The 19,968-nt window shown below is 39.6% G+C and overlaps 1 protein-coding gene across 4 annotated transcripts in view; it reads right to left on the bottom strand.

Annotated features, from left to right (window-relative positions):
* The window catches only part of LOC134528181 (putative protein kinase C delta type homolog), a 152,110-nt gene that overhangs the window by 14,003 nt on the left and 118,139 nt on the right, over window positions 1-19,968 (bottom strand). For 3 of the 4 annotated variants that reach the window (XM_063361569.1, XM_063361570.1, XM_063361567.1), the window contains 3 exons: window positions 6,870-6,971; window positions 4,478-4,695; window positions 2,770-2,943 (listed from right to left, as the gene is read on the bottom strand). In XM_063361569.1, the coding sequence (XP_063217639.1) occupies window positions 2,770-2,943; window positions 4,478-4,695; window positions 6,870-6,971 (494 nt within the window). The remainder of the gene's footprint in view (window positions 1-2,769; window positions 2,944-4,477; window positions 4,696-6,869; window positions 6,972-19,968) is intronic. The other variant, XM_063361568.1, reaches the window with a different exon arrangement.

Here is a 19,968-nt window from a genome sequence, read left to right as displayed (position 1 = left end):
GTTCTCATTGGACCACATGTAGTTGTGACATGCTCCGAAGGACAAAAAACAATTATAACATTACCAAATTCAAAATTTCAAATGACCTTATGTCAAAGAATCAGGTCGGGAGGTAGAAACTGACAGTAGCCAATGATCAAGAGACATCGAATTATTTGTGTACATGTGTGTGAAGTTCACTCTGTTTCCAGAAAATAAAGCGAAATTTGCAGGGGCTCTAAGTGCATGCAATTATGGTACATTCAAGGTAGGGCCACTAATTTTTCGCAACTGCTTTAGTGTTAACAGATTGTAGTATCGTTTGTGTTACGTGATTGGTTGAATCTCTCTCGAACACAAGTCTACTAGGCATAGGCACACAAACCCAGCCATTTGGTGAAGAAGCAAAAGCATCCTGAGTTGCCTGGCAGAGTAATGCAATGGCTTCTCTTGCAGACGGCTGTCAATGGCAGGGAAGAAACCGCTGTCTCAGGCATAATGTTTTGCTGTCTAATGAGAGAGTAATTTTTTCCCCGCCAAAAGTACCTGCCCTTGGTTTATGACAACTTTACTTTTCTGATGCCTTGCTAAAGTTAAGTTGTAAATTTTGTCTTTATTTTTTGCAGAGTTAAAAAGTTTACGATATTTCCCTGGATGCTTATCAGGTGAAGTATTACAAAATAACTTATTTTAAATAAAATATTAATCAATGGGGACTCCTATAAATTACCCCAAGGTTATAATATAGAATGGCTATCTCACAGATCATCCAGGCTATTATTGTCAATTTGTGACTGTCATATTTTCATGCAATTTCATTTCAGAAGACAAGGTTTGGCATTCCTTCTAAGATATCGTACGTTAAAAATACAGTAAAGCTAAAACATTTTTTTTAAATTGACAACACTTTCATGTGTTTTCATCAAAGCTGCTTGAAACTCAACTGTGTCGCTACGAAACTAATTACAAAACACAAGTACTAAAACAAAATTTAATATAACAATATAACTGTACCTAAACCATTACCAAAATTTATTGTTTCCACAACTATTTAAGTTCACATTAGGTATCAAATAAATACACAATAATTTATTGTTATAATGAAAGTTAAAATAAGCAAAAATAAACCGATGCTTTAATTTAATCGGCAGGAAAGAATCAGGAACCACTTTTAACCTTGGTTTGCTGAGTTATTTGGCCAACCACAAGCACAGTACAAAAAGATTTGCCAACAGATTAAGCCTATCACCAATCGGCCACAACAACTATCTCCGGTGGCAAGTGGACACTGACTTGTCAACAGATCCGGCAATCAGGAAAAACATCCTACCCAATGCTGACTGAAACGTAGTTGAAACATTCTTGAACTTCGTCACAGACACAACCAACAAGCCTAAAACTAGAATATTCGTTATTTTACCAACTAGCTACTAAGATAACTGAGTGTAAAGATGACAATACGGGGTGTGTTCAAAAAGTAACGGGAAATTTTGTAATTTCGAGGGTAGTATTAGACCGTTTCGGGAAAAAAAGATTTTATTTTTTGTTGGTCAACATGTCTGAAACGTATCTGTACATTGTTAGCCACATTGGTTGTTTATTTTGTTGTGAGCTGTCAAAACGGTTAAATGTGTTTTGGTACCATCGGTGATATTATTTATTATTATTTGTTTAAGAAAATAGATCAGAAAATTGGATTTAAATGTTGTTACAAGACTGGAGTAAAGTGTAGTAATGTTTTATAAATGTTAAATATTGTTTTTGCAACACGAGCACTCCGCTTCAGACGAAGGCTCAGCTAGTCCGAGAAGCAAAACGCAGGTCACGTGCTTACAAGTGCGGCTACCTGCAGAACACCAGCGTGCGGCGGGAAGTCGCCCACCAGGAGTCTGCTCTCGCCACAAAGGATTGTTATTAATATAATTCATCCCCTAAGGGTTACGGAATGAAAGTTTGTACGGGAGTTTTGACATTTTAGAAGTTAGAAATATGGAAATTGGTGTTTAGGCTTATGTTTACAAATAAAAGGTCAGTTATATCAGCGTTCTTGGTAACTCGCCGAGAAAGAGGATCAAATACTTTCCTATCGGGCTAACGGCTAGTAACATAGAAACTCGTATCTCCGAAAAACAACAACAACTTAGAAACGACGTAACTTACAAAATCATAACTTAGAACTGTCACGACGCAGAAAAAAAAACACAACGCGAACACCTATGCAAAATTTAAATGTTTCCGGACCCGCCGGTTTAATCCGTGCGTTCGTCTTGTCAGTCAATCAGTGTTAAGAGTTTCATCAGGTCGACCGGCGGTTCCCAAAAAAAAAGGTTTCCGCGGAACTCTGTATAGTTCCGTGGCAGGATTTACAGGATGTTCCGTGAGTCAGCACGAATGTCGTTATGAAGCAGGCACAATAACTTTCTTCAAAGGAGTTGGTAGATCCGCCGAAAGAAAAGTCGATCATAGGGTTCCCTACACTCTAAATAAAAAATAAAAAAAATCGTACTTTTACAAGGGAAATTCTTGGAAATCCTGTTGCCAAGGATATTTCTTGCAAAACTACAAGTCAGAGCTAAGCAAAATCGCACGTGGTACAAAGCTCTGCCTTGTAGAGTTTTACAAGTAATATCCTTGGCAACAGGGTTTTCAAGGATTTTCCTTGTAAAATATACAAATATTTCTTTCAGTGTATTGGTAATAGCCGAGGTAGATGATCGTTGCAACTTATGACGGTTCTAGGTTAGTATTGTGTTCGGAGGCCGAGTGCTCGGTTCGGGGGTCTCGTCTCACCTCGGTCTGGAAGGTGGCGAACAGGTGGCAGAGGTAGGGGTGCTTGGTGCCCAGCGCCAGCACCTTCCGCTCGATCAGCGTGCACTCCACGTCGTCGTCCTCCAGCACCACGTCCTTCTTCAGGCACTTGACGGCGTAGTAGCACTCGGTGTTCTTCAGCTCCGCCAGCAGCACCTGCGGCAATCCCCACGCAGTGCTGCGTCCCTGCATGAAGACACGACACGGGGGGGTTTCCCCTACCGGCCCCGGGCCCCCCACGCGAGCCGGAGAGGTGTTGGAGGTGCAGCTATGTCCAGGGGCTGAGGCCACCCATCCCAGCATGGACACCACCGCAACCCCCTGCCTCACTCAGCTGAACAGCTCAAAAAACCGCAGCGTTGCTGGCGCCTACCCAGTTCTCCCGCATCTCACTGCGGGACCCCCTCAAATCACCCGGTGAACCCGTGGTCCGGTGGAGGCCCTACCCAACCCCTCTGCTAGCTGTCCGGGCTGGTAACCCGGAGCTGTGTCGTCGCTCTCCACGTCGACTCCGCACAGGGCTTGAGAGACCCTTTTGGAGCCTGCTCCGAGCGATAAGAGCCACCACTACCAAGTGCGAGTCCTGCCCAGCAAGAATCCCTACAATATAGGTCCGCAGATTCTCACCCGGGCATCCATGCCTCGTGTTGTCCCAAGCACCCCGTTCCCTGAATAGCTTTCCAGCATTAACCGCGCACATCAACAACAAGCACGATACAACAAAATAAAGTACAATATTATCGAGTGTTAAATTATCTTTTTTATGGTTTAAAACAAAAATTTAATCTTTGAATGAAACATCAACTTAAGTGTAAAATTACGAGCCAATTTTTTCATACTATATACTCAGTATCATCTCGAAAAAAAAACTTTTTTCCCCTTCAAAAATGCGAAAATAACCATAGATAGCCCCGTGTTCAACAAAGTTACTTTTGTAAAAGTACAGAAAATATTTCTTCTTCTGTGTAGTTTCATTGCAATTCTTCCTTGATTTTGAAGTGTTTTTTTTGGTTGCAATTACTATCGTCGAGAGAATTATTTTAAGTTTATTCGCCATATGCCAAATATTTTACTTATTCATCGGTACAGACCGGAAAAATTCGCGGATTCATTTGGCGATAGACTAGAATACAAACACACATACTTTCAGATGATTTTGCTATCGGCTTACTGTTCATCTCAACCAGTTATAAACCCTCAACCAAAAAGGAGGATCGAATCACAGACAAACCAGCTGAGACGACTCGCAGGTCGTCAGCCAATGAACTCGCGTTATTTGCCCGAGTTTACAGAGGAACGTGCAGTATATCCCGAAGGCCATCGAAAACCGCGAATTTTTTTTCCTGTCCCTATTCATCGGTTATCCTGCAGAATAATTAGTAGGGATAGGAAAAATTCACGGGTTCATTTCCCGACAGGCTAAAATACAAATAGTTACACCTCAGTGCTGCCTCTGCTATTGGCTCACAACTCACCTGGATGACTCTGGGCCAATTAGAAACGCCTGACCAAAGCTTTGTCGTATCACGTTGGGACGTCTCACAAGACGGCAGCCAATGGGTGGGTGGCATTTTACCGAGTGTACGTAGAGCTATTTTTTTGCGAATTTTTCCTATCCCTAATAATTAGGCATAAAGTCTGTTGGGGGATGTCGGAGGGTGAGAGGAAGAGAGAGAGAGGGGAGCCGCACCTTGCCGTAGCTGCCCTTGCCGAGCACCTTGAGGAAGTTGAAGTCGTCGATGGCGTACTTGCGGAAGCGCGGGATGGTGGTGGCGGGGGGAGTGACGCGGCCCGACGAGACAGACGAGCAGCGACGGCGCGGCCTCTGGGGACACTCGTCCAGCCGCAGGTCGGGGCTGTGCCCCGGCGGCGAGGAGGGGGGGTCCTTGCCGCCGTCGCTGCTGCCACCTGGAGGACCACACACACACACCCCCGGCCGCGAGTTGCAGCACTCCCCGTACCAGCCACAGCTCTGCGAGACACTCCCGTTCCAGTGTTTCAGGGGCACCACGCAACCCGCGTCAACATCACAACATCCAATGCTATTTTCATTTTGCTTATAACTAATTAACTAACATAGATTTAGAAATGATGCTTGCTTGACATGTAAGACAACGATGCTCTTATCAAAGCCCCCTTTTCTTAAAAAAAAAACGTGCGTAAATTATGGTTTTATACTAATCTTTACTGATATGCATAAGTGTATTGTCTAGGTTTGAACCATAATTTATGCACGTTTTTTTGAATTGAAGGTGCTTTGATAAACAGCATCGTTGTCTTACATGTCAAGCAAGCATCATTTCGAAATCTATGTTAGTTAATAAGTTATAAGCAAAATGAAAATAGCATTGAATCTTATGATGTTAACGCGTGTTGCGTGGTGCCCCTGAAACACCGCAGTGGCCTCTTACATACGGGAGGACTGGTGGAGGATGCCGACCGAAAGGTTGGAACAAAGCTGTCCCGTCCCAAGGTCGTTCGTTCACCCTTCAGCGCGTTTCAACATCTCCAGTGTCCGAACGTTCACAAAAATTTAAAAAAAAAATGCATCGCGTACATTTTTTTTGCATATTTAGCTGGCAAAGTTTCGTGTCAATTTTACTAGCTACTCTTTCAGATAAAACTATTCAATTGCATCTAGCTTTCTGAAAATTCTCAGAAGTTTTTATGATTTTAAACGACTGAATTTAATTAAATATTTTTTTTTTTCTTGAAGTATTAAAATCATATCACGCTGTAGCCACCAACGTTGCCTTTAAACCCAAAAAGATTTTCAGTTATTTATTAAATTTAGTTCCCCGTATCCATAATGCAAAAAAATTGTTAAAAATTCAATTTTTTCAGCTAATAATGCAAAAAGTAAACATATATATATATTTCATTTTGCTGAATTTCGTCTACTCAAAAAGTGTTTAAGTTTAATCATGTTAAATGTAAATATAAAATAATTACCTGGAAAAAATACCTCCTTAACGGAGCAGTACTGTAAAACCGGGTGAATAGAATCAGTCCGTTCAGAGAATCATGAAAAAGCAATTTTTCAATATAAATCATTATTTATTTTGTTGGAAAATTACTTACAAAATAGGAAAAAATTTAAATTAAATAATCTATTTATAAAGGTTTTTTTAACAGACTGTTTCTATTCACACCGTTTTACGGTATCCTAAGTTATTTTGCTTCAATAATTTTGAGTTTTTGCTAACTATGTATAATATATTCAGAATATAATTCATGTTAATTGTTTATAAAGTGTTATGTAAATTTAATAAGTATTTATTTAATAACTTTACAAACTTATTATGAATCAATAAAAAATATGGATTTCACAACACCCTAAATAAATTTAGGTTTGTAGGATTAAGTGATTTTTTTTATTTATATATGAATGATATACAAAAATTAAGTAATAAGTATCAAAGGCTAACCAAAAACAATTAATTTAAAACTGCTCTTACTTATTTCATGCAAGTGTTGACATAAAAATTGGCCTTTAAGTTTTTAAAGACCATTAAAGTAATATGTATTATTTTTATAAAACATTTTATGAACAATAAACTTTAGCCTAGTTATATTAGCAAATTCATCTAAAAATAATGAGCGAAACACAAAATTACGGAAGAAAAATAATTTTTGGATACCACCCTTTTAAACCTCCTTCTTACACGTCATGTTGGTTTTTTGTTTCGTTTCATCGTCATTACGTTTATTTAAGGTATTTTTTTTTTTTTTTTTTTTTTTTTTTTTTTTTTCAATTCTATAGTCAATACCTCCCTTGCTATTGTTGTGCTGCCGCAAAATATTTTTCAACAAATATTCACTCAGTGAAATATCAAGGGTGTAAAAAAAAAACGCGCACGTGTTCGTAATTATCATCACTTGAGTATATAAATAATATGTACGCATAAATAATTTTTTTTAAATAAATTCAACATAATTTGGTAAATAGTGGGAGTAAAACCTATAAGTAAACAAGTTTGACATTTTGCAAAATGTAGTTTTAAAAAAAGTAAATGTTATGTCTGCAGATTTTGGAGCGGTCGTGCTGTCTGCTTCGGCCCCGTCGGGCTCACGTGCAGTACCTTTCTTGACCGACGAGAGCGCCTCTACTATCAGCTTCTGGTTGACGCCGCACAAGTGCGGCATCAGCTTCTCGCACTTCCGGTGACAGTTGACGTCGCAGTCTGGAAACCAATCAGATCGCTCGTGGGGGGGACCCCTCCCTCCGACTACTGGTCACGTCGCAGCACGTGACCTTGTGGTATTCCCCCCCCCCCTCCTATAGTACACGGTGTAACCTGCACGCCCATGCCAGCACACCTACGTCTTCAGACGTCGCGTGACGCGCTGCGGTGCGGTACGATGCATTTGTCAGTCTCTGCATTTGTCAGTCTCTGCATTTGTCAGTCTCTGCATTTCAGTCAGTCTCTGCATTTGTCAGTCTCTGCATTTGTCAGTTTCTGCATTTGTCAGTCTCTGCATTTGTCAGTTTCTGCATTTGTCAGTTTCTGCATTTGTCAGTCTCTCCATTTGTCAGTTTCTGCATTTGTCAGTCTCTGCATTTGTCAGTTTCTGCATTTGCCAGTCTCTGTATTTCAGTCAGTCTCTGCATTTGTCAGTTTCTGCATTTGTCAGTCTCTGCATTTGTCAGTTTCTGCATTTGTCAGTTTCTGCATTTGCCAGTCTCTGCATTTCAGTCAGTCTCTGCATTTGACAGTCTCTGCATTTGTCAGTCTCTGCATTTCAGTCAGTCTCTGCATTTGACAGTCTCTGCATTTGTCAGTCTCTGCATTTCAGTCAGTCTTTGCATTTCAGTCAGTCTCTGCATGTCTGCATGTTTGATTGCCTATTTGTCTGCTTGTCTGCCTTTTTTTGATTGCCTATTTGTCTGCTTGTCTGTCTGTTTGATTGCCTGTCGTGTGACGCGCTGCGGTACGATTACACCGGCCATCATTGCCGGACTGTTCGAGATAGTGGCCTGTATTTGGAAGTTTTGCGTGGAAAAAAATACTATTGTCCAATTTTATACATTATTTAGGTTCTGGGAAACAAATAATAATTTTGCTAAATATTATGGTATTTACATACAAAAAATTTAAGTTTCATTAGAATTTTGAACCCGAGAAACTTAAGTTTTCTCTGCAGTTAAATAACACTTGTAATCACATAAATATTGACTTCAAACGAAACATATTGCATTGCTAGAATTTCTCAGCTTTCTTGAAGATTGTAAACAACTTACAATAGCGATGGTTGTACTGATAAGGTTTGATACGGATCGACCATCTTGGACACACAAGCTGTTAGATTGGAAAAAATTTGTTACCCCCTATTAGTGATTTTTTTTTTTGGAAATAATAACAAAAAAAAACTTAAAAGTTAAAGTAATTATTTGCTCGGATATTTTCTTACTTGTGTAACTTCGGTTTTGAAATTCATTATTATTCTAAGGATTTCTTAATCTGTGTTGCTATTGAAAATTATTCCTCTTTCTTGAAAAGTTTGAAATATATATAAATAAGAGCTTTGTGTTTTAAAAAGAATTTTTTTAATCCCGACGTTATAATTGTTATACTTTTATTACGAATAATGTATAACATCAAAATATTAACTAACCTTCTTATTTAAGCAATTATCATTACGTCCTCTCGGCATAAATCTAAGGATTTACTAACAGACTTACAGTTTAAGGGGTAAAATTCCAAGTAAAAAAGTAAACCATCTATCAGCGAGTATCACTTACAAATGTAATATATCGCAACATGTCAAGCAGACGCTTCGGTATTATGAAGTTCCTTCTCACTGGACCATGTGCCACATCCATCACAATCGCTACCGAGAAAATGGGTGTTTTGAGCGGCAGTTGGTTCTGGAGGATTGTAAACATTTGGCGCTACGTCTGCAAGTGATGTTTCAAAGACGATGCTGTAAACTGCGAATTGAAGTAGACGTGTCCGGTAAACAGTTATTTCCTGGAACCGAGGGGGGATCAAAAGGAGGCAAAGCAAATAAACGGTTTCCCGGTTTCGTCCTCAGTGTTGGGCTAGTGCGTTTTCACGTAATTAACGTTACGTTGTACAAGCATTCCATTTACAATAGTAGTATGTAAATTGTTATGTGAAGAAACTCTTCTAAGAAAGCCTTATTACCTTCTCTCTCTAATGGGGCTTGAAGGGAATAAGGAAATGTTCCTCCTGGCTCAGGTTCCAGCTTCTGGAGCCGGGAACAGGTCAATGACGGACCACCCTGACGTCACGGCGGCCATCTTGTGTACGAATATGACGTTCGACCTTGACCTTCAAAATTTGCCAAAAATAATTGCCAAACCTGACTCAAAATTTGCCAAAATTTTGTGAATTGCAACATGGCGAGGCCTCATCCCTCTTAACTGTCTATCCAAGTACAGGTGGTCGATGGACAGCAAGAGTTGTTTTTTTTTTTTGGGGGGGGGGGGGGGTTAGAGAGTAACCATGGGCCCGGGGGCAAGTAATTTTGGTCTGGCCCTCCTTGTTTTTTAATGTACAACTTTTCAAACTCTTCAATTTAAAAAAATATATATATGTATTAAATAGATGAAAAGTTACCACGGGCAAACAGTTCAAACATAACCTGCGCGTGCTGTATAACCTGTAAGGTTGCCAATGAAGAATATTGGCAATAGACTTGTAATTTTTGTTCTATCAGGGAAAAATCACGCTCGTGCCCGGGCCTTCAAGATTTTGCCCCTCTCTATAGTTGGCCCTGAGTGCGCATAAAATAAATAATCTGTACTTTTACAAAATATTTCTTTGGAAACCAGTTGCCAAGACATAGTTGGTATTACTACAATAAATATATTGTAACTTTGTACAACACATGGCTACATTTATTTCTGCATATTTTAAATACGATTTTTCGAGATGATACTGAGAATTTATTAAGAAAATTGGCGCCCAGTTTTATAGTTAAATTTATTTTTTAACCTAGCATGATTTTTTTTTAAAAATCTTGGAAAAGATAATTGAAAAATCAATAATTTGACTTTATTTTGTTTTATTATGCCTATTAACGTGCGCGATTAATATTGGGAAGCTATTCAGGGACTGGTTTACAGATAACTTTAACTATTGGAGGTACTGTTACAACCCAAAGCATTAATGCCCGGGTAAGAATCTGAACGCAGTATTACTGCGAACTTATTTTGTATTGATACAGTTGTTTTCATGTAAATTTAGAAATTTACAAATATCTGTAAGTTTACATAAATATTTCTTTTCAGTTAACCAAAAAAAAAAAAATGACAGTATGGAGATAACACCAGCTGCAAGCATAGAGCTAGCAAAGTACTACTACAGAGTGGACACTGAATGGTATTGAATCTGCACGTGTTTTATCTTAATAATTGCGCTACAAGATCGAAATTTCGACAAACATAAATGTGATCTTGTAAAGCTTTTAATTTTTCAAAATAAGTCACAAAACGCATTACGTGTTTTATTCATAAACTACATGTTTTGATGTTATCCTTCTATGTAGGTATAAAACAAATGGTCAAAATGTGTACTAATAAAATTTGTGATGAGGAAACTATGGATTTTCCCTTTAGCATGTAAAGTAGCAAACCTGCAATTTCTTTGTAGGGTTTCGTATCATTTTATTTATTTGATGGTAACGATGGAAGATTGAGGAAAATCATATCAATGTCGCTTGGTCTTCTTTCCTTGAAGCATTACACACACACACACACACAGTGCATAACGAATTAACGCATATCTCACAAAGATTTCCTGTCAGTGAATGAGATTCCTTGCAGGTAGCAAGCCGGTCTCTTTCACCACACCTTGTCGTCATCTTCGTTTTGTCAAGATTCAAAAAGTGCAACAAGTGATAAAAAATTAATAACAATTATGTTTTTATTTGTGATAGTAATAACAGTTTGAGCGTTTTATAAATTTGAAAATAAACCGAATAAAATACTTTATGGCTTAGGTATCAGTTATTTATTTTTACAATATTGAATTTATCGCTGGGGTGTCAACAAATCTGGCCCCCTGCTCCCTATAGAGTGAAGCATAGTACAGGGGCGGGTTCAGAACCGGGATATCGACAAGTGTTAAAAATTATGGACGTCAATGGGGGAAAAAGAGAAATTAAATTTTTTACTATCTTGTAATTTAACGTGCTGGTAAATACCTATTTCAATTCATGATTCAGCATTCGGGGAAAAAAAACCTTTCAAAGATTTATTTTTGCCACGTATAATGATGTTATTATGCCGGAAATATGATGATCTTAAGCATCCATAAAACTGACCCGCGGACAACTCACCAGGAAAGAATATAAAATTCTCATAATATAAATTAGCAAAACCATAGTCGAAATTCAAGTTCCAGGTTGGATTTGGAAAAAAAAAAAAAAAAAAAGTATGAAAGAGTAAATTCTTTCAAAATTTTCCGGGGGAGGGAGTCCAAAAAGTGAACTCCCCCGGGCCGCGCAAAGTCCAGGGCCACCACTGCGCACAAGAGGTACAGACGGACTGACAAACACAAGGTATCGGAGACGGATATCACGGAACAGAGATTCTACAATAGCACGCAGACGGAGACGGACCCGTACGGATCAGCTCGGAAATGCTGAGCTCTTCCGATTACGTTACTGCATGCGACCAATAGAAGCCGAGTACTTCCCTTTACGGTGGTAGCCATGTTTGTTCATGTTATAAATTCGTTAAAAATGGTTTCAAGTACAACCGTATCTAGCGTTCTGGTATCACGTTGTGGTTTAATTTTATTATGTATATAAATTCTGCCCGTGCTACGATTTTGAAGCATAATATTTTTTTTTTCTTATTAAATCAATATTTTGTAACCTTGAAATGCAATCTCTTTGGTGGCCATTTGTTATGTTTCCGTGTGTTGTGGAAGCAGCAGACGCGATAGTGCGATATTGTACCGGGAGATCCGTGTCTCCGTTTCCGTGCCATTGTGGAACTGGCCTGACGAGAACATGCGAGTGATGTCCGCTAATAGTAGCCGAAGGGGGGAGGGGGTGGAGTCCGCTGCCAGCGCCATCACGCGTACCGCGGCTGCCCCCTGTATTTATAGCGCTCCGCCGACAGATGGCGCTAAACAGGAAAAACAAATTCCTGTTCGTTTACAATAGATTTCTTCGGAAAACCACTTGCCAAGAAATGGTTTGTAATACTACAAGAAAGATGTTGTAACTTTGTACAACACGTGGCTATGGTGTTTATATTTTTGCATATACTAAATAGTTTTCCGAGATAATACTAAGTATTCCTTACGAAAAATTGGCACGTGATTTTTATATTTTTATTGATGTTTCATTTAAGCATATTGTTATATTATACATAGTTAGAAAGTTGTTTTATCGTTCTCCTTTTTTAGTTATAAGTGCTGATTGGCAGCGGAATGATTTGCCAATGTGGCCACTCACCACCAGGGACGCTTGCGCTGGATAAATCCAGTACTGGATAAACTACAAAGCGGACCACGAGTCCAAGTGCCCAACCCCCTCGCATGGTAGACTCTTTTCTACTCTGTCCAACTGTTCGTCCAGACCATTCTCTGTCTCCTGTATTCTCCTGCACTTATTGCACGAAAATTTGCACCCCTCATGAAGGTGCCAAGGGTTTTCACTGTGTCTGTGCTGGTTTTACCTGGGCACAACTAATCTAGTTATGGTCTAGATTTAAGGGTGAGGGGAGTTAGTCATGGCATATATCGCTGCCATGGCTGACTAATCCCCTCCTAGCACACGATGCATGCGACCCTCTCCCTGCATGGCTAATCCCAGCATGACTAGGCGTACAGGCTTCGGCCTGAGACGCACCTAGGTCCCTCCCTAACCCGGACCCCTCCCAAATACACTTAGTTCTAGTTAAGTTAGGAGAAAAAATAGTTCAAACATAAATTTTTAAACCTTGAAAAATAATATTAAACTATTTGAGCAATTTGGAGGTTTATGATGTACCCAAAAAATCACTAACGCAACCATATATGTTGGAAAAGTTGAATGACTTGAGTTTCCATAAAATATTTATGAAATAGGACGGATTCTAGAGCATGCTGTAATATGGCTGCAACTCCAACTGACCGAGCGCTAGAAGTGCCAGCTGTGACGGCAACCAAGTGAACCGACAACGAGAAGCTTGCGCCCGGGAGAACTTCGTTTGACAAGTAGGTATACGTTTGCAACATCTCTCTCTTCGTTTATGGAAGTTATATCCTTGTCAAATAGGATTAATCATTTAAAAACATCCTGTAATATGTCATAGGAAATATTTTGCAACAGTAATAAATATTTGTTTCGTTGTACACACAAAACCAATATATGATCTTACCGAGTTCGAGAAAACCTTTTCTTCCCGGGCGATAGCTGCAGTACTAAAATCCCAAGCGCACAAAAGCGACACGTTTGCGTAAATTAAAGTTTAGCCCCAAATGCCTTCAAAAGGCGGAACTAACTAGCAACGGTCACGAGCGTAACAGAATTATCCGCGTGGCAGACCCAACCAGTGCTAGAGCTTCCAGATCAATGAGACGCTAAACATCAACAATAGAGTACGCAAAGGATCAGAGTATTGTACAAATGTATGTTCTGCGCTAGGCCTCAGGCTGAGGTGCTAGAGGTACGACCGCCATCTTGGATTGTGACGTCATGACTGACATCTTGGATTACCTTGACGACCCTTGAGCTTTACCATGACCTTATAAATTTGCCAAAATTTGCCCAAAATTCGCCAACATTCGTCAAAATATCCCGTTTTTTGAGAAAAAATTCCGTCAAAAATTTTTAAAACTTAAAACTTTCTCTACTTAGAAGGAAAAATTCCCGTTTTGAGAGAAAATTTCCCGTTTTAGTCCTCAAGAATCCATATCGACAGTCTCCCCAAGTCTCCGAGGTCCATGACCTTGACAATTAGGATGCCATGACCGCCATATCGTATTAAGACGTCACCGTTGCAATTTTCTTTACGATCGCCAGCTTGGAAATTCTAATTAATTAGCTATAAATTCGCGGAAAAAAAACTTTTTTTTTACCAATACATATTAATAAAAAATTTCTAGTCTACCACAGGAACAATTTTCTAAAGTTAGCAATCTTATAAACATTTAGTTCTGCATTGTCTTGAACTGACTAATTCTTAGCTCCAATCGGTCACCGCAATCGTAATTTTGTGCTTGTACGCATACGAGTCTCCAATATAAAGCGAGGAGTCGAAACGTCTGCAGGTAGTTCATCAGTAGGCACAAAATGAAACTTCATACCAGATGTATTCTTCATGCATTTACTCCGCTCATGTCTTCGTGCATCGTGGACAAATACGAACGACATATCGCAGTAGCCGCAAGGATACATAGTTGATGAAAACGATCCTTTCAGGCCCCAACCGGACGCTTATGTTGCTGCAGTTGTACCAATTATCGGTGTACTCTTAAGCGGATAAATTAATCGCTGTTGCAGAGAAACCTTTATTTTCTGACGCACAGCAGGATCTCTGCATGTCTTCAAGTGTCTTTTAAACGTATCATTTCTTGCAAATTGCTTGCAACACTTATAGCTAGAGACCGGAAAAATTCACGAAATCATTTCGCGATAGGCTAAAATACAAATAGTTATATCTCAGTGCTGCCTCTGCTATTGTGCTATTGGCTCACAACTCACCTGGATGACTCTGGGCTAATTAGACACACCCGGCCAAAGCTGTATCGAATCACAGGCTGCTACGTTGGGACGTCTCAAAACACAGCAGCCAATGAGTGGGTGACAATTGACCGAATGTACGTAGAACTATGGAGTTCATCCTACAGGTCATTGAACCCGCGAATTTTTCCGGTCCCTACTTATAGTTATAGCCCTCGCCCCTTCCTCGGGGTCCTTAGTTTCTCTCGACCGCCCCGTCCCGACAGATGCTCCAGCGAAGTGTCGCGGGCTGACGCAAGTACCGCTCTCTCGTCGCTGCGTGAAAAATGCTCGGTTGTCGCGCGGGGAATTCTCTCCTAACGAACGGACCGACCCAAGAAGCTCGCCCTCCTGGCAGGCACGGCGGTGGCGACACAGCCGCATTCCCCCCCCCCCCCCCCCCCCCCCAGGAGGACCAACCGGCGGTAACGCCAGTTGGCGTCGCGCGTTATTTCGGTATCTGATGGGGCTAAAACCGTGCGGCCCGTGTTGTTCCGGACCAGACAAAAGACACGGGTAAGGGGGAGAGGCAGGGAGGCGCGCATGCGCATCGGGCTCTCGGGAGTGTTGCATGAGCCTCGCTGAATACCGGAACCGCTATCACTAGGGACCGGAAAATTTCGCGGATTCAATGACCTCTAGGATAGCCTCCATTATCCTCTGCATTTCTCAAGTAAACACGCGTGTTCATTGGATACTAAATTGTGAGGCGTCTCCACTGGGTAGCTTGTGATTCGACGCTCCTTTGGTCGATAGTCTCTCATTGGCCCAGAGAGCTCCAGTTAAACTGCGAGCCAATAGCAGAACCAGCAGAATTGTACACATGTTTGAATTTCAGCCTATCACGAAATGCATCCGCGAATTTTTCCGGTCTCTATCTATGACCTGCCGCCGCGCCGAGACCCACCATCTTTGTTCATGCATTTCCCGCGACATCCAGTTTTGTGTACATTTCGATACAAAAAAAAACTACAGTTTGGAGTCGTTGCAATGGTGCGACTTCTGGAAAATTGCTACCAAGTTGAAATATTTCTTAATACAAGAAAGATATTTTAACTTTGTACAACACATGACTGTGGACATTTTTGGACATATAATACGTTTTCAAGATAATATTGAATATTTATTAAGAAAACTGGTGCATATTGTTGTTATATTTTAATTTATGTTTCATACAAGCATAAAATTTTCAAACCGTGGAAAAAATCGAATATTCAACCATTCAACTTTAATTTGTTTTAATGTGATCATTATGTGCGCAGTTAAAACTAGAAATATATTCAGGTAACGGTTTACAAATAACTGTAACTACTGGAGGTACAGGGACAAAACAAAGCATAAATTCCCGGGTAAGAATCCGAACCCAGTATTACTGCGTACATTTTTTTGTTTGTAACAGTTGTTTTCATTAAAATGTACAAATTTACAAATATATGTAATTTTACAGGAATATTTATGTTCTGCTTACAAAAAATAAATTACTGTGTAGACCAAAAAAACAATTGATTATTACGTCATATGTCTATCTCTTTCCCACTAGTCAATACTAATATTATAAATGCGAAAATGTGATTGTTTGTACTTCTTTCACGCAGCAACGGAGCAACGGATCGACATGATTTTTACATATAGATAGCTTATTGGCCGCTGAGTGACATATCTTTATATATATATTTCTTGTGTGCGTGTGTATGTCACTGAACTCCTCCTAGACGGCTGGACCGATTTTGATGAAATTTTTTGTTTGAGTTCACGGGGATTCGAGGATGGTTTAGATTCACAATTGGATATTTTATCTCGATTCTGAGTTAAGAAAAACTAAAAAAAACACGCTTTAAAAGCAAAAAAACTAAGCATTGTTGATAATTAGCCTCCATGGCAACGGGCTTTTGCATTGTTTTTGCCTTCTGCGTAAACGTGGGAAAGGTTTTTGGTAACGGCAGTGGCGTGCCCAAGAGGAGGGGTATGTATAATGAGAAGATACAAAATGTCCAGCGTAGAAATACTTACCGCCATATGTACATTTGGGCAGAACAATGTCTGTCGGGTCCGCTAGAAAGATATATAGAGATATATATGTAGAAAGATATATAGAGATAGAGATATAAATAGAAAGATAGAGAGAGTTATAGAGATATACATAGAGAGATAGAGAATTAGAGATATAAAGAGAGATGCTTAGTATACGTTTAAAAAATTACAAAAAAAAATTGATTGAGGCATTGCAACGCATGCCGGGCATTATCTAGTACTACATAAAATGATGAAATTCGATATTTAAGGGAGTGAAAAAAGGGGTGAATTCATTTTTATAATAGAAAACCAAAGGAGATAGGTCATGGACACAAACAGTGAATTTGCATCATTTCTCTATGTCCGCCACACGGTCGTATAGTAAGGTCTGGCAACTTCCTATCCTTCTCCTTGGCGATACCCGTCCGCTTAGTGAAGCTCATGGCTGCTAGCAAAAAAATAAACGCCAATAAACGTTCAATTTAGAACTTCGTGAATAGATGACGTTGCCTCGAATTGTAACGATTTATCGTTTGGTGCGTCCGTCACGTCTTGCCTAGAGGTTACCTGAACCTTCCCACAAAATGAAGCTGGAGATTGGTGTCCCGGTTTTTTTCTGATGCGTAGCTTTGATACACGGATATTTTTCAATCAATGGGTCTTTAAAATAAAAATTTCCCGTTTTTTCAAGCGTAGCCTATGTCCTACAGACTTGAAACTCTGCAGTGATGTTCCTTACATTACGATGTGTTCAGCCCGAGCAACGACAGGTACTTCAGCTAGTGCACAGGATGTTTGGGAATCGCTGGAGATATATTAAATGGATGGGGGCAGGGAATTCCAAAACAAGCAACCACTTTTGAGGAACACAGTCCGAAAACGCAACCCTGAGGAGTAGCGCGCGCGCGCCTAAGGGTAGTCATAGCATTGACTGAGAGGACGCGCGGTCACAGCGCAAGTGACGCGCCCTTCGCGGTCTGAAATTCCTGGTCCCAGGCAGGCGCTGGTCAAGTTATGCGGCCTTCTTCATATTCGGCAACCCTTTCATTTGTGGAAGTGCTTTCGGCGAATTCCCACTGCTCCTGCTGCGGTAAATTACTTTCGCCACCCCGTACACCATTTACAAATCGGCCATCTTTGCTAATGTAAAGTCTGTCAAGCTTTTTTTTTCTTCTGTTTATCAAATCTGTAAATAGCAACACTGCACTCACTACCAGTCAACACCGCGCTAACCGCCCAATAGCCCAAAGTGTGAACGCACCACAAAAAACCATCCAACGTGTTGTACACCAAGCTGCTGGTTGCTAGTGACCCGCTGTTTCCGAACACTCTGTACGTACGCACACATACACACATGCACCACGGTAACTCTCGTAATTTCGCACAAATTACTTACAGACTGATACCTAACATTTAAAGATGGAAAATCCAGGTTGAGTTCGTTAATTTGCGAAATCGGACCAAGGGAGTAGATAAGGGAAAGGTTTTTTTTTTTTTGGAAAACTGAAAAATTATTATAACATTTTAATTATAAAAAAAATAATTTCATCCGTTTGAATTTACTAAACTTTTGTTTGAAAGTATATTATGTGTCACCAACTATTAACTCAAGTGATGGAAATAAATACGGTTACAAGTCTGAACAATTCATAATTTCCTTATTAAGCACAGAACTAAATTCACGTGAAGTTATTGTTAACATTATAAGTATTATTCAAGAATTAGACCAAACAAATCTTTGGATTGACGGAATCGTACTAGAAGGAGGTCACCAAAAATTAGGTTGCAGAACCAAAATTTAATTTCTTCCTTAGAAGAAACAATATTGAGCCCGTTCATAATTGTTGTAAATACTCTAAAAATTTCCGTTTGATGCTTACCTTGTGGGAGTTAATGTGTAGGTTATTTCCACAGGAGTTTTCATTAACAGTGCAGCACAGGATCTGTCTACCTACGCCAGGACATGCGAAGCTCATAAAATATTCTAGAAACACTACAAAAACTCTGAAGTATCGAAAGCTGTGTGAATTTTGCGAATCAATCGATCATATTGGAGCATTTTAAAACATACTTGTAGGGGCGGATCCAGCGGAGAAAAAATCAGTCGTTTGGATTCATTAAGTGCCTCAATGTGGAAACAAATTGGAGTCCACGCGCGATAGAAGTAAAACGTCTTACTTATTATATTATTAGGCATAGGAAACACTAGTCTCTTTGGCTGAGGTCACAGATAAAAAAATTAATGCAAGTATGTGAGCACTAAATTGCTATTGTGCAAGTGTGCATATGTGGAAGTACGCAACCGTGCATGTGTGGAAGCATGCGAGTGTGCAAACATGCAAGTATTCACGTATGCTGCGTCATTTCTACCTCTCCCCTGCCGTATTCTTCTCTACCGGTCCCCCCACCACGTACCTAACTATTCCTCTCATGGGATCGGAATTTTCGTAACGCTCGAAAATTGTAGCCCCCTCGCCAAAGAAGTTTCACTTAAAAAAAAAAAAAAAAAATCAAAAGTTACATAGACACACAACCTAAGGTACAAAGTTCTCCGAAGTAATTCGTTGCAGCATTGAAAATAGTCTGTTTTGACAAAGTGGCTTATGTTAGTACTCACAACTAAAACCCAGTACCAGTTCAATACTGAAATACAGCAATTGCATTACGTATATCATAAAAGCAGGTTAAGTGTGATTACACTCCAGTTCTACAAACGATACGAGGCGAATCCGTGGTTACCAGAAGTGCCATACAGGGTGCTATATTCTCGAAGTTTCAAGAATGCTCCAGAAGTTTCTTGAACGTTTCAGAAGGTTTCATAATGTTCCAAAAAAATATTTTAACTTCAAAAACTACTTGCATCTGTAAGACGAGCCGAAAATTAATTTGTTTTAGAGCAATTCTGCGGATGTTTCATCAATGTGCTGTGAGGCGAAGTAGACAGGGCTCTTAAACTTATTTGATACTCCAATTATTGTAGCCGGAACATCAGTTCCTGAGGAAAAGGCTTCGTTGAATAATCTCTATCGGAAACTAAGTAGAGCGTAAGAAAAAAAAGCTTTATTACGTTACTTCTTTTGAATTCAAGTCCGTCGTGAATCCTAGCACGCATGCCAAACAAGTGACTATGACAGGAAGACATTGAATTTTAAGCTAGGTAGTTTTAAGTTCAGAACAAAAAAAAAATATTTTCTGATCGCAGAGCTAGAACATCAGTACCTAATAAATTTATGTGCGAATAAATTCTACTATAAATAAAAAAAAATGATTAAAATTACTACAGATTTCGTCACCAGAAGAAGTAGGGCGATTAAGTATTACAATCCTTGTATTTAAGACGTCACTGAAATGAGAAATAACAGAAAACCGAAACACGTCTCCTTAGCCACAAAAAAAACTTTATAACTTTATAACTTTACAACTTCCGCCTCATAATAGGTTGTTTGTGCTTCAGCAGAAAGAATTAAATACTAACATTAGTTA

Source organism: Bacillus rossius, chromosome 1 (assembly GCF_032445375.1).
Source record: "Bacillus rossius redtenbacheri isolate Brsri chromosome 1, Brsri_v3, whole genome shotgun sequence".
Taxonomy (NCBI): Eukaryota; Metazoa; Arthropoda; class Insecta; order Phasmatodea; family Bacillidae; genus Bacillus; species Bacillus rossius.
Note: the sequence above shows the minus strand (reverse complement) of the source record. Positions and strands in the feature narration are given on the sequence as shown.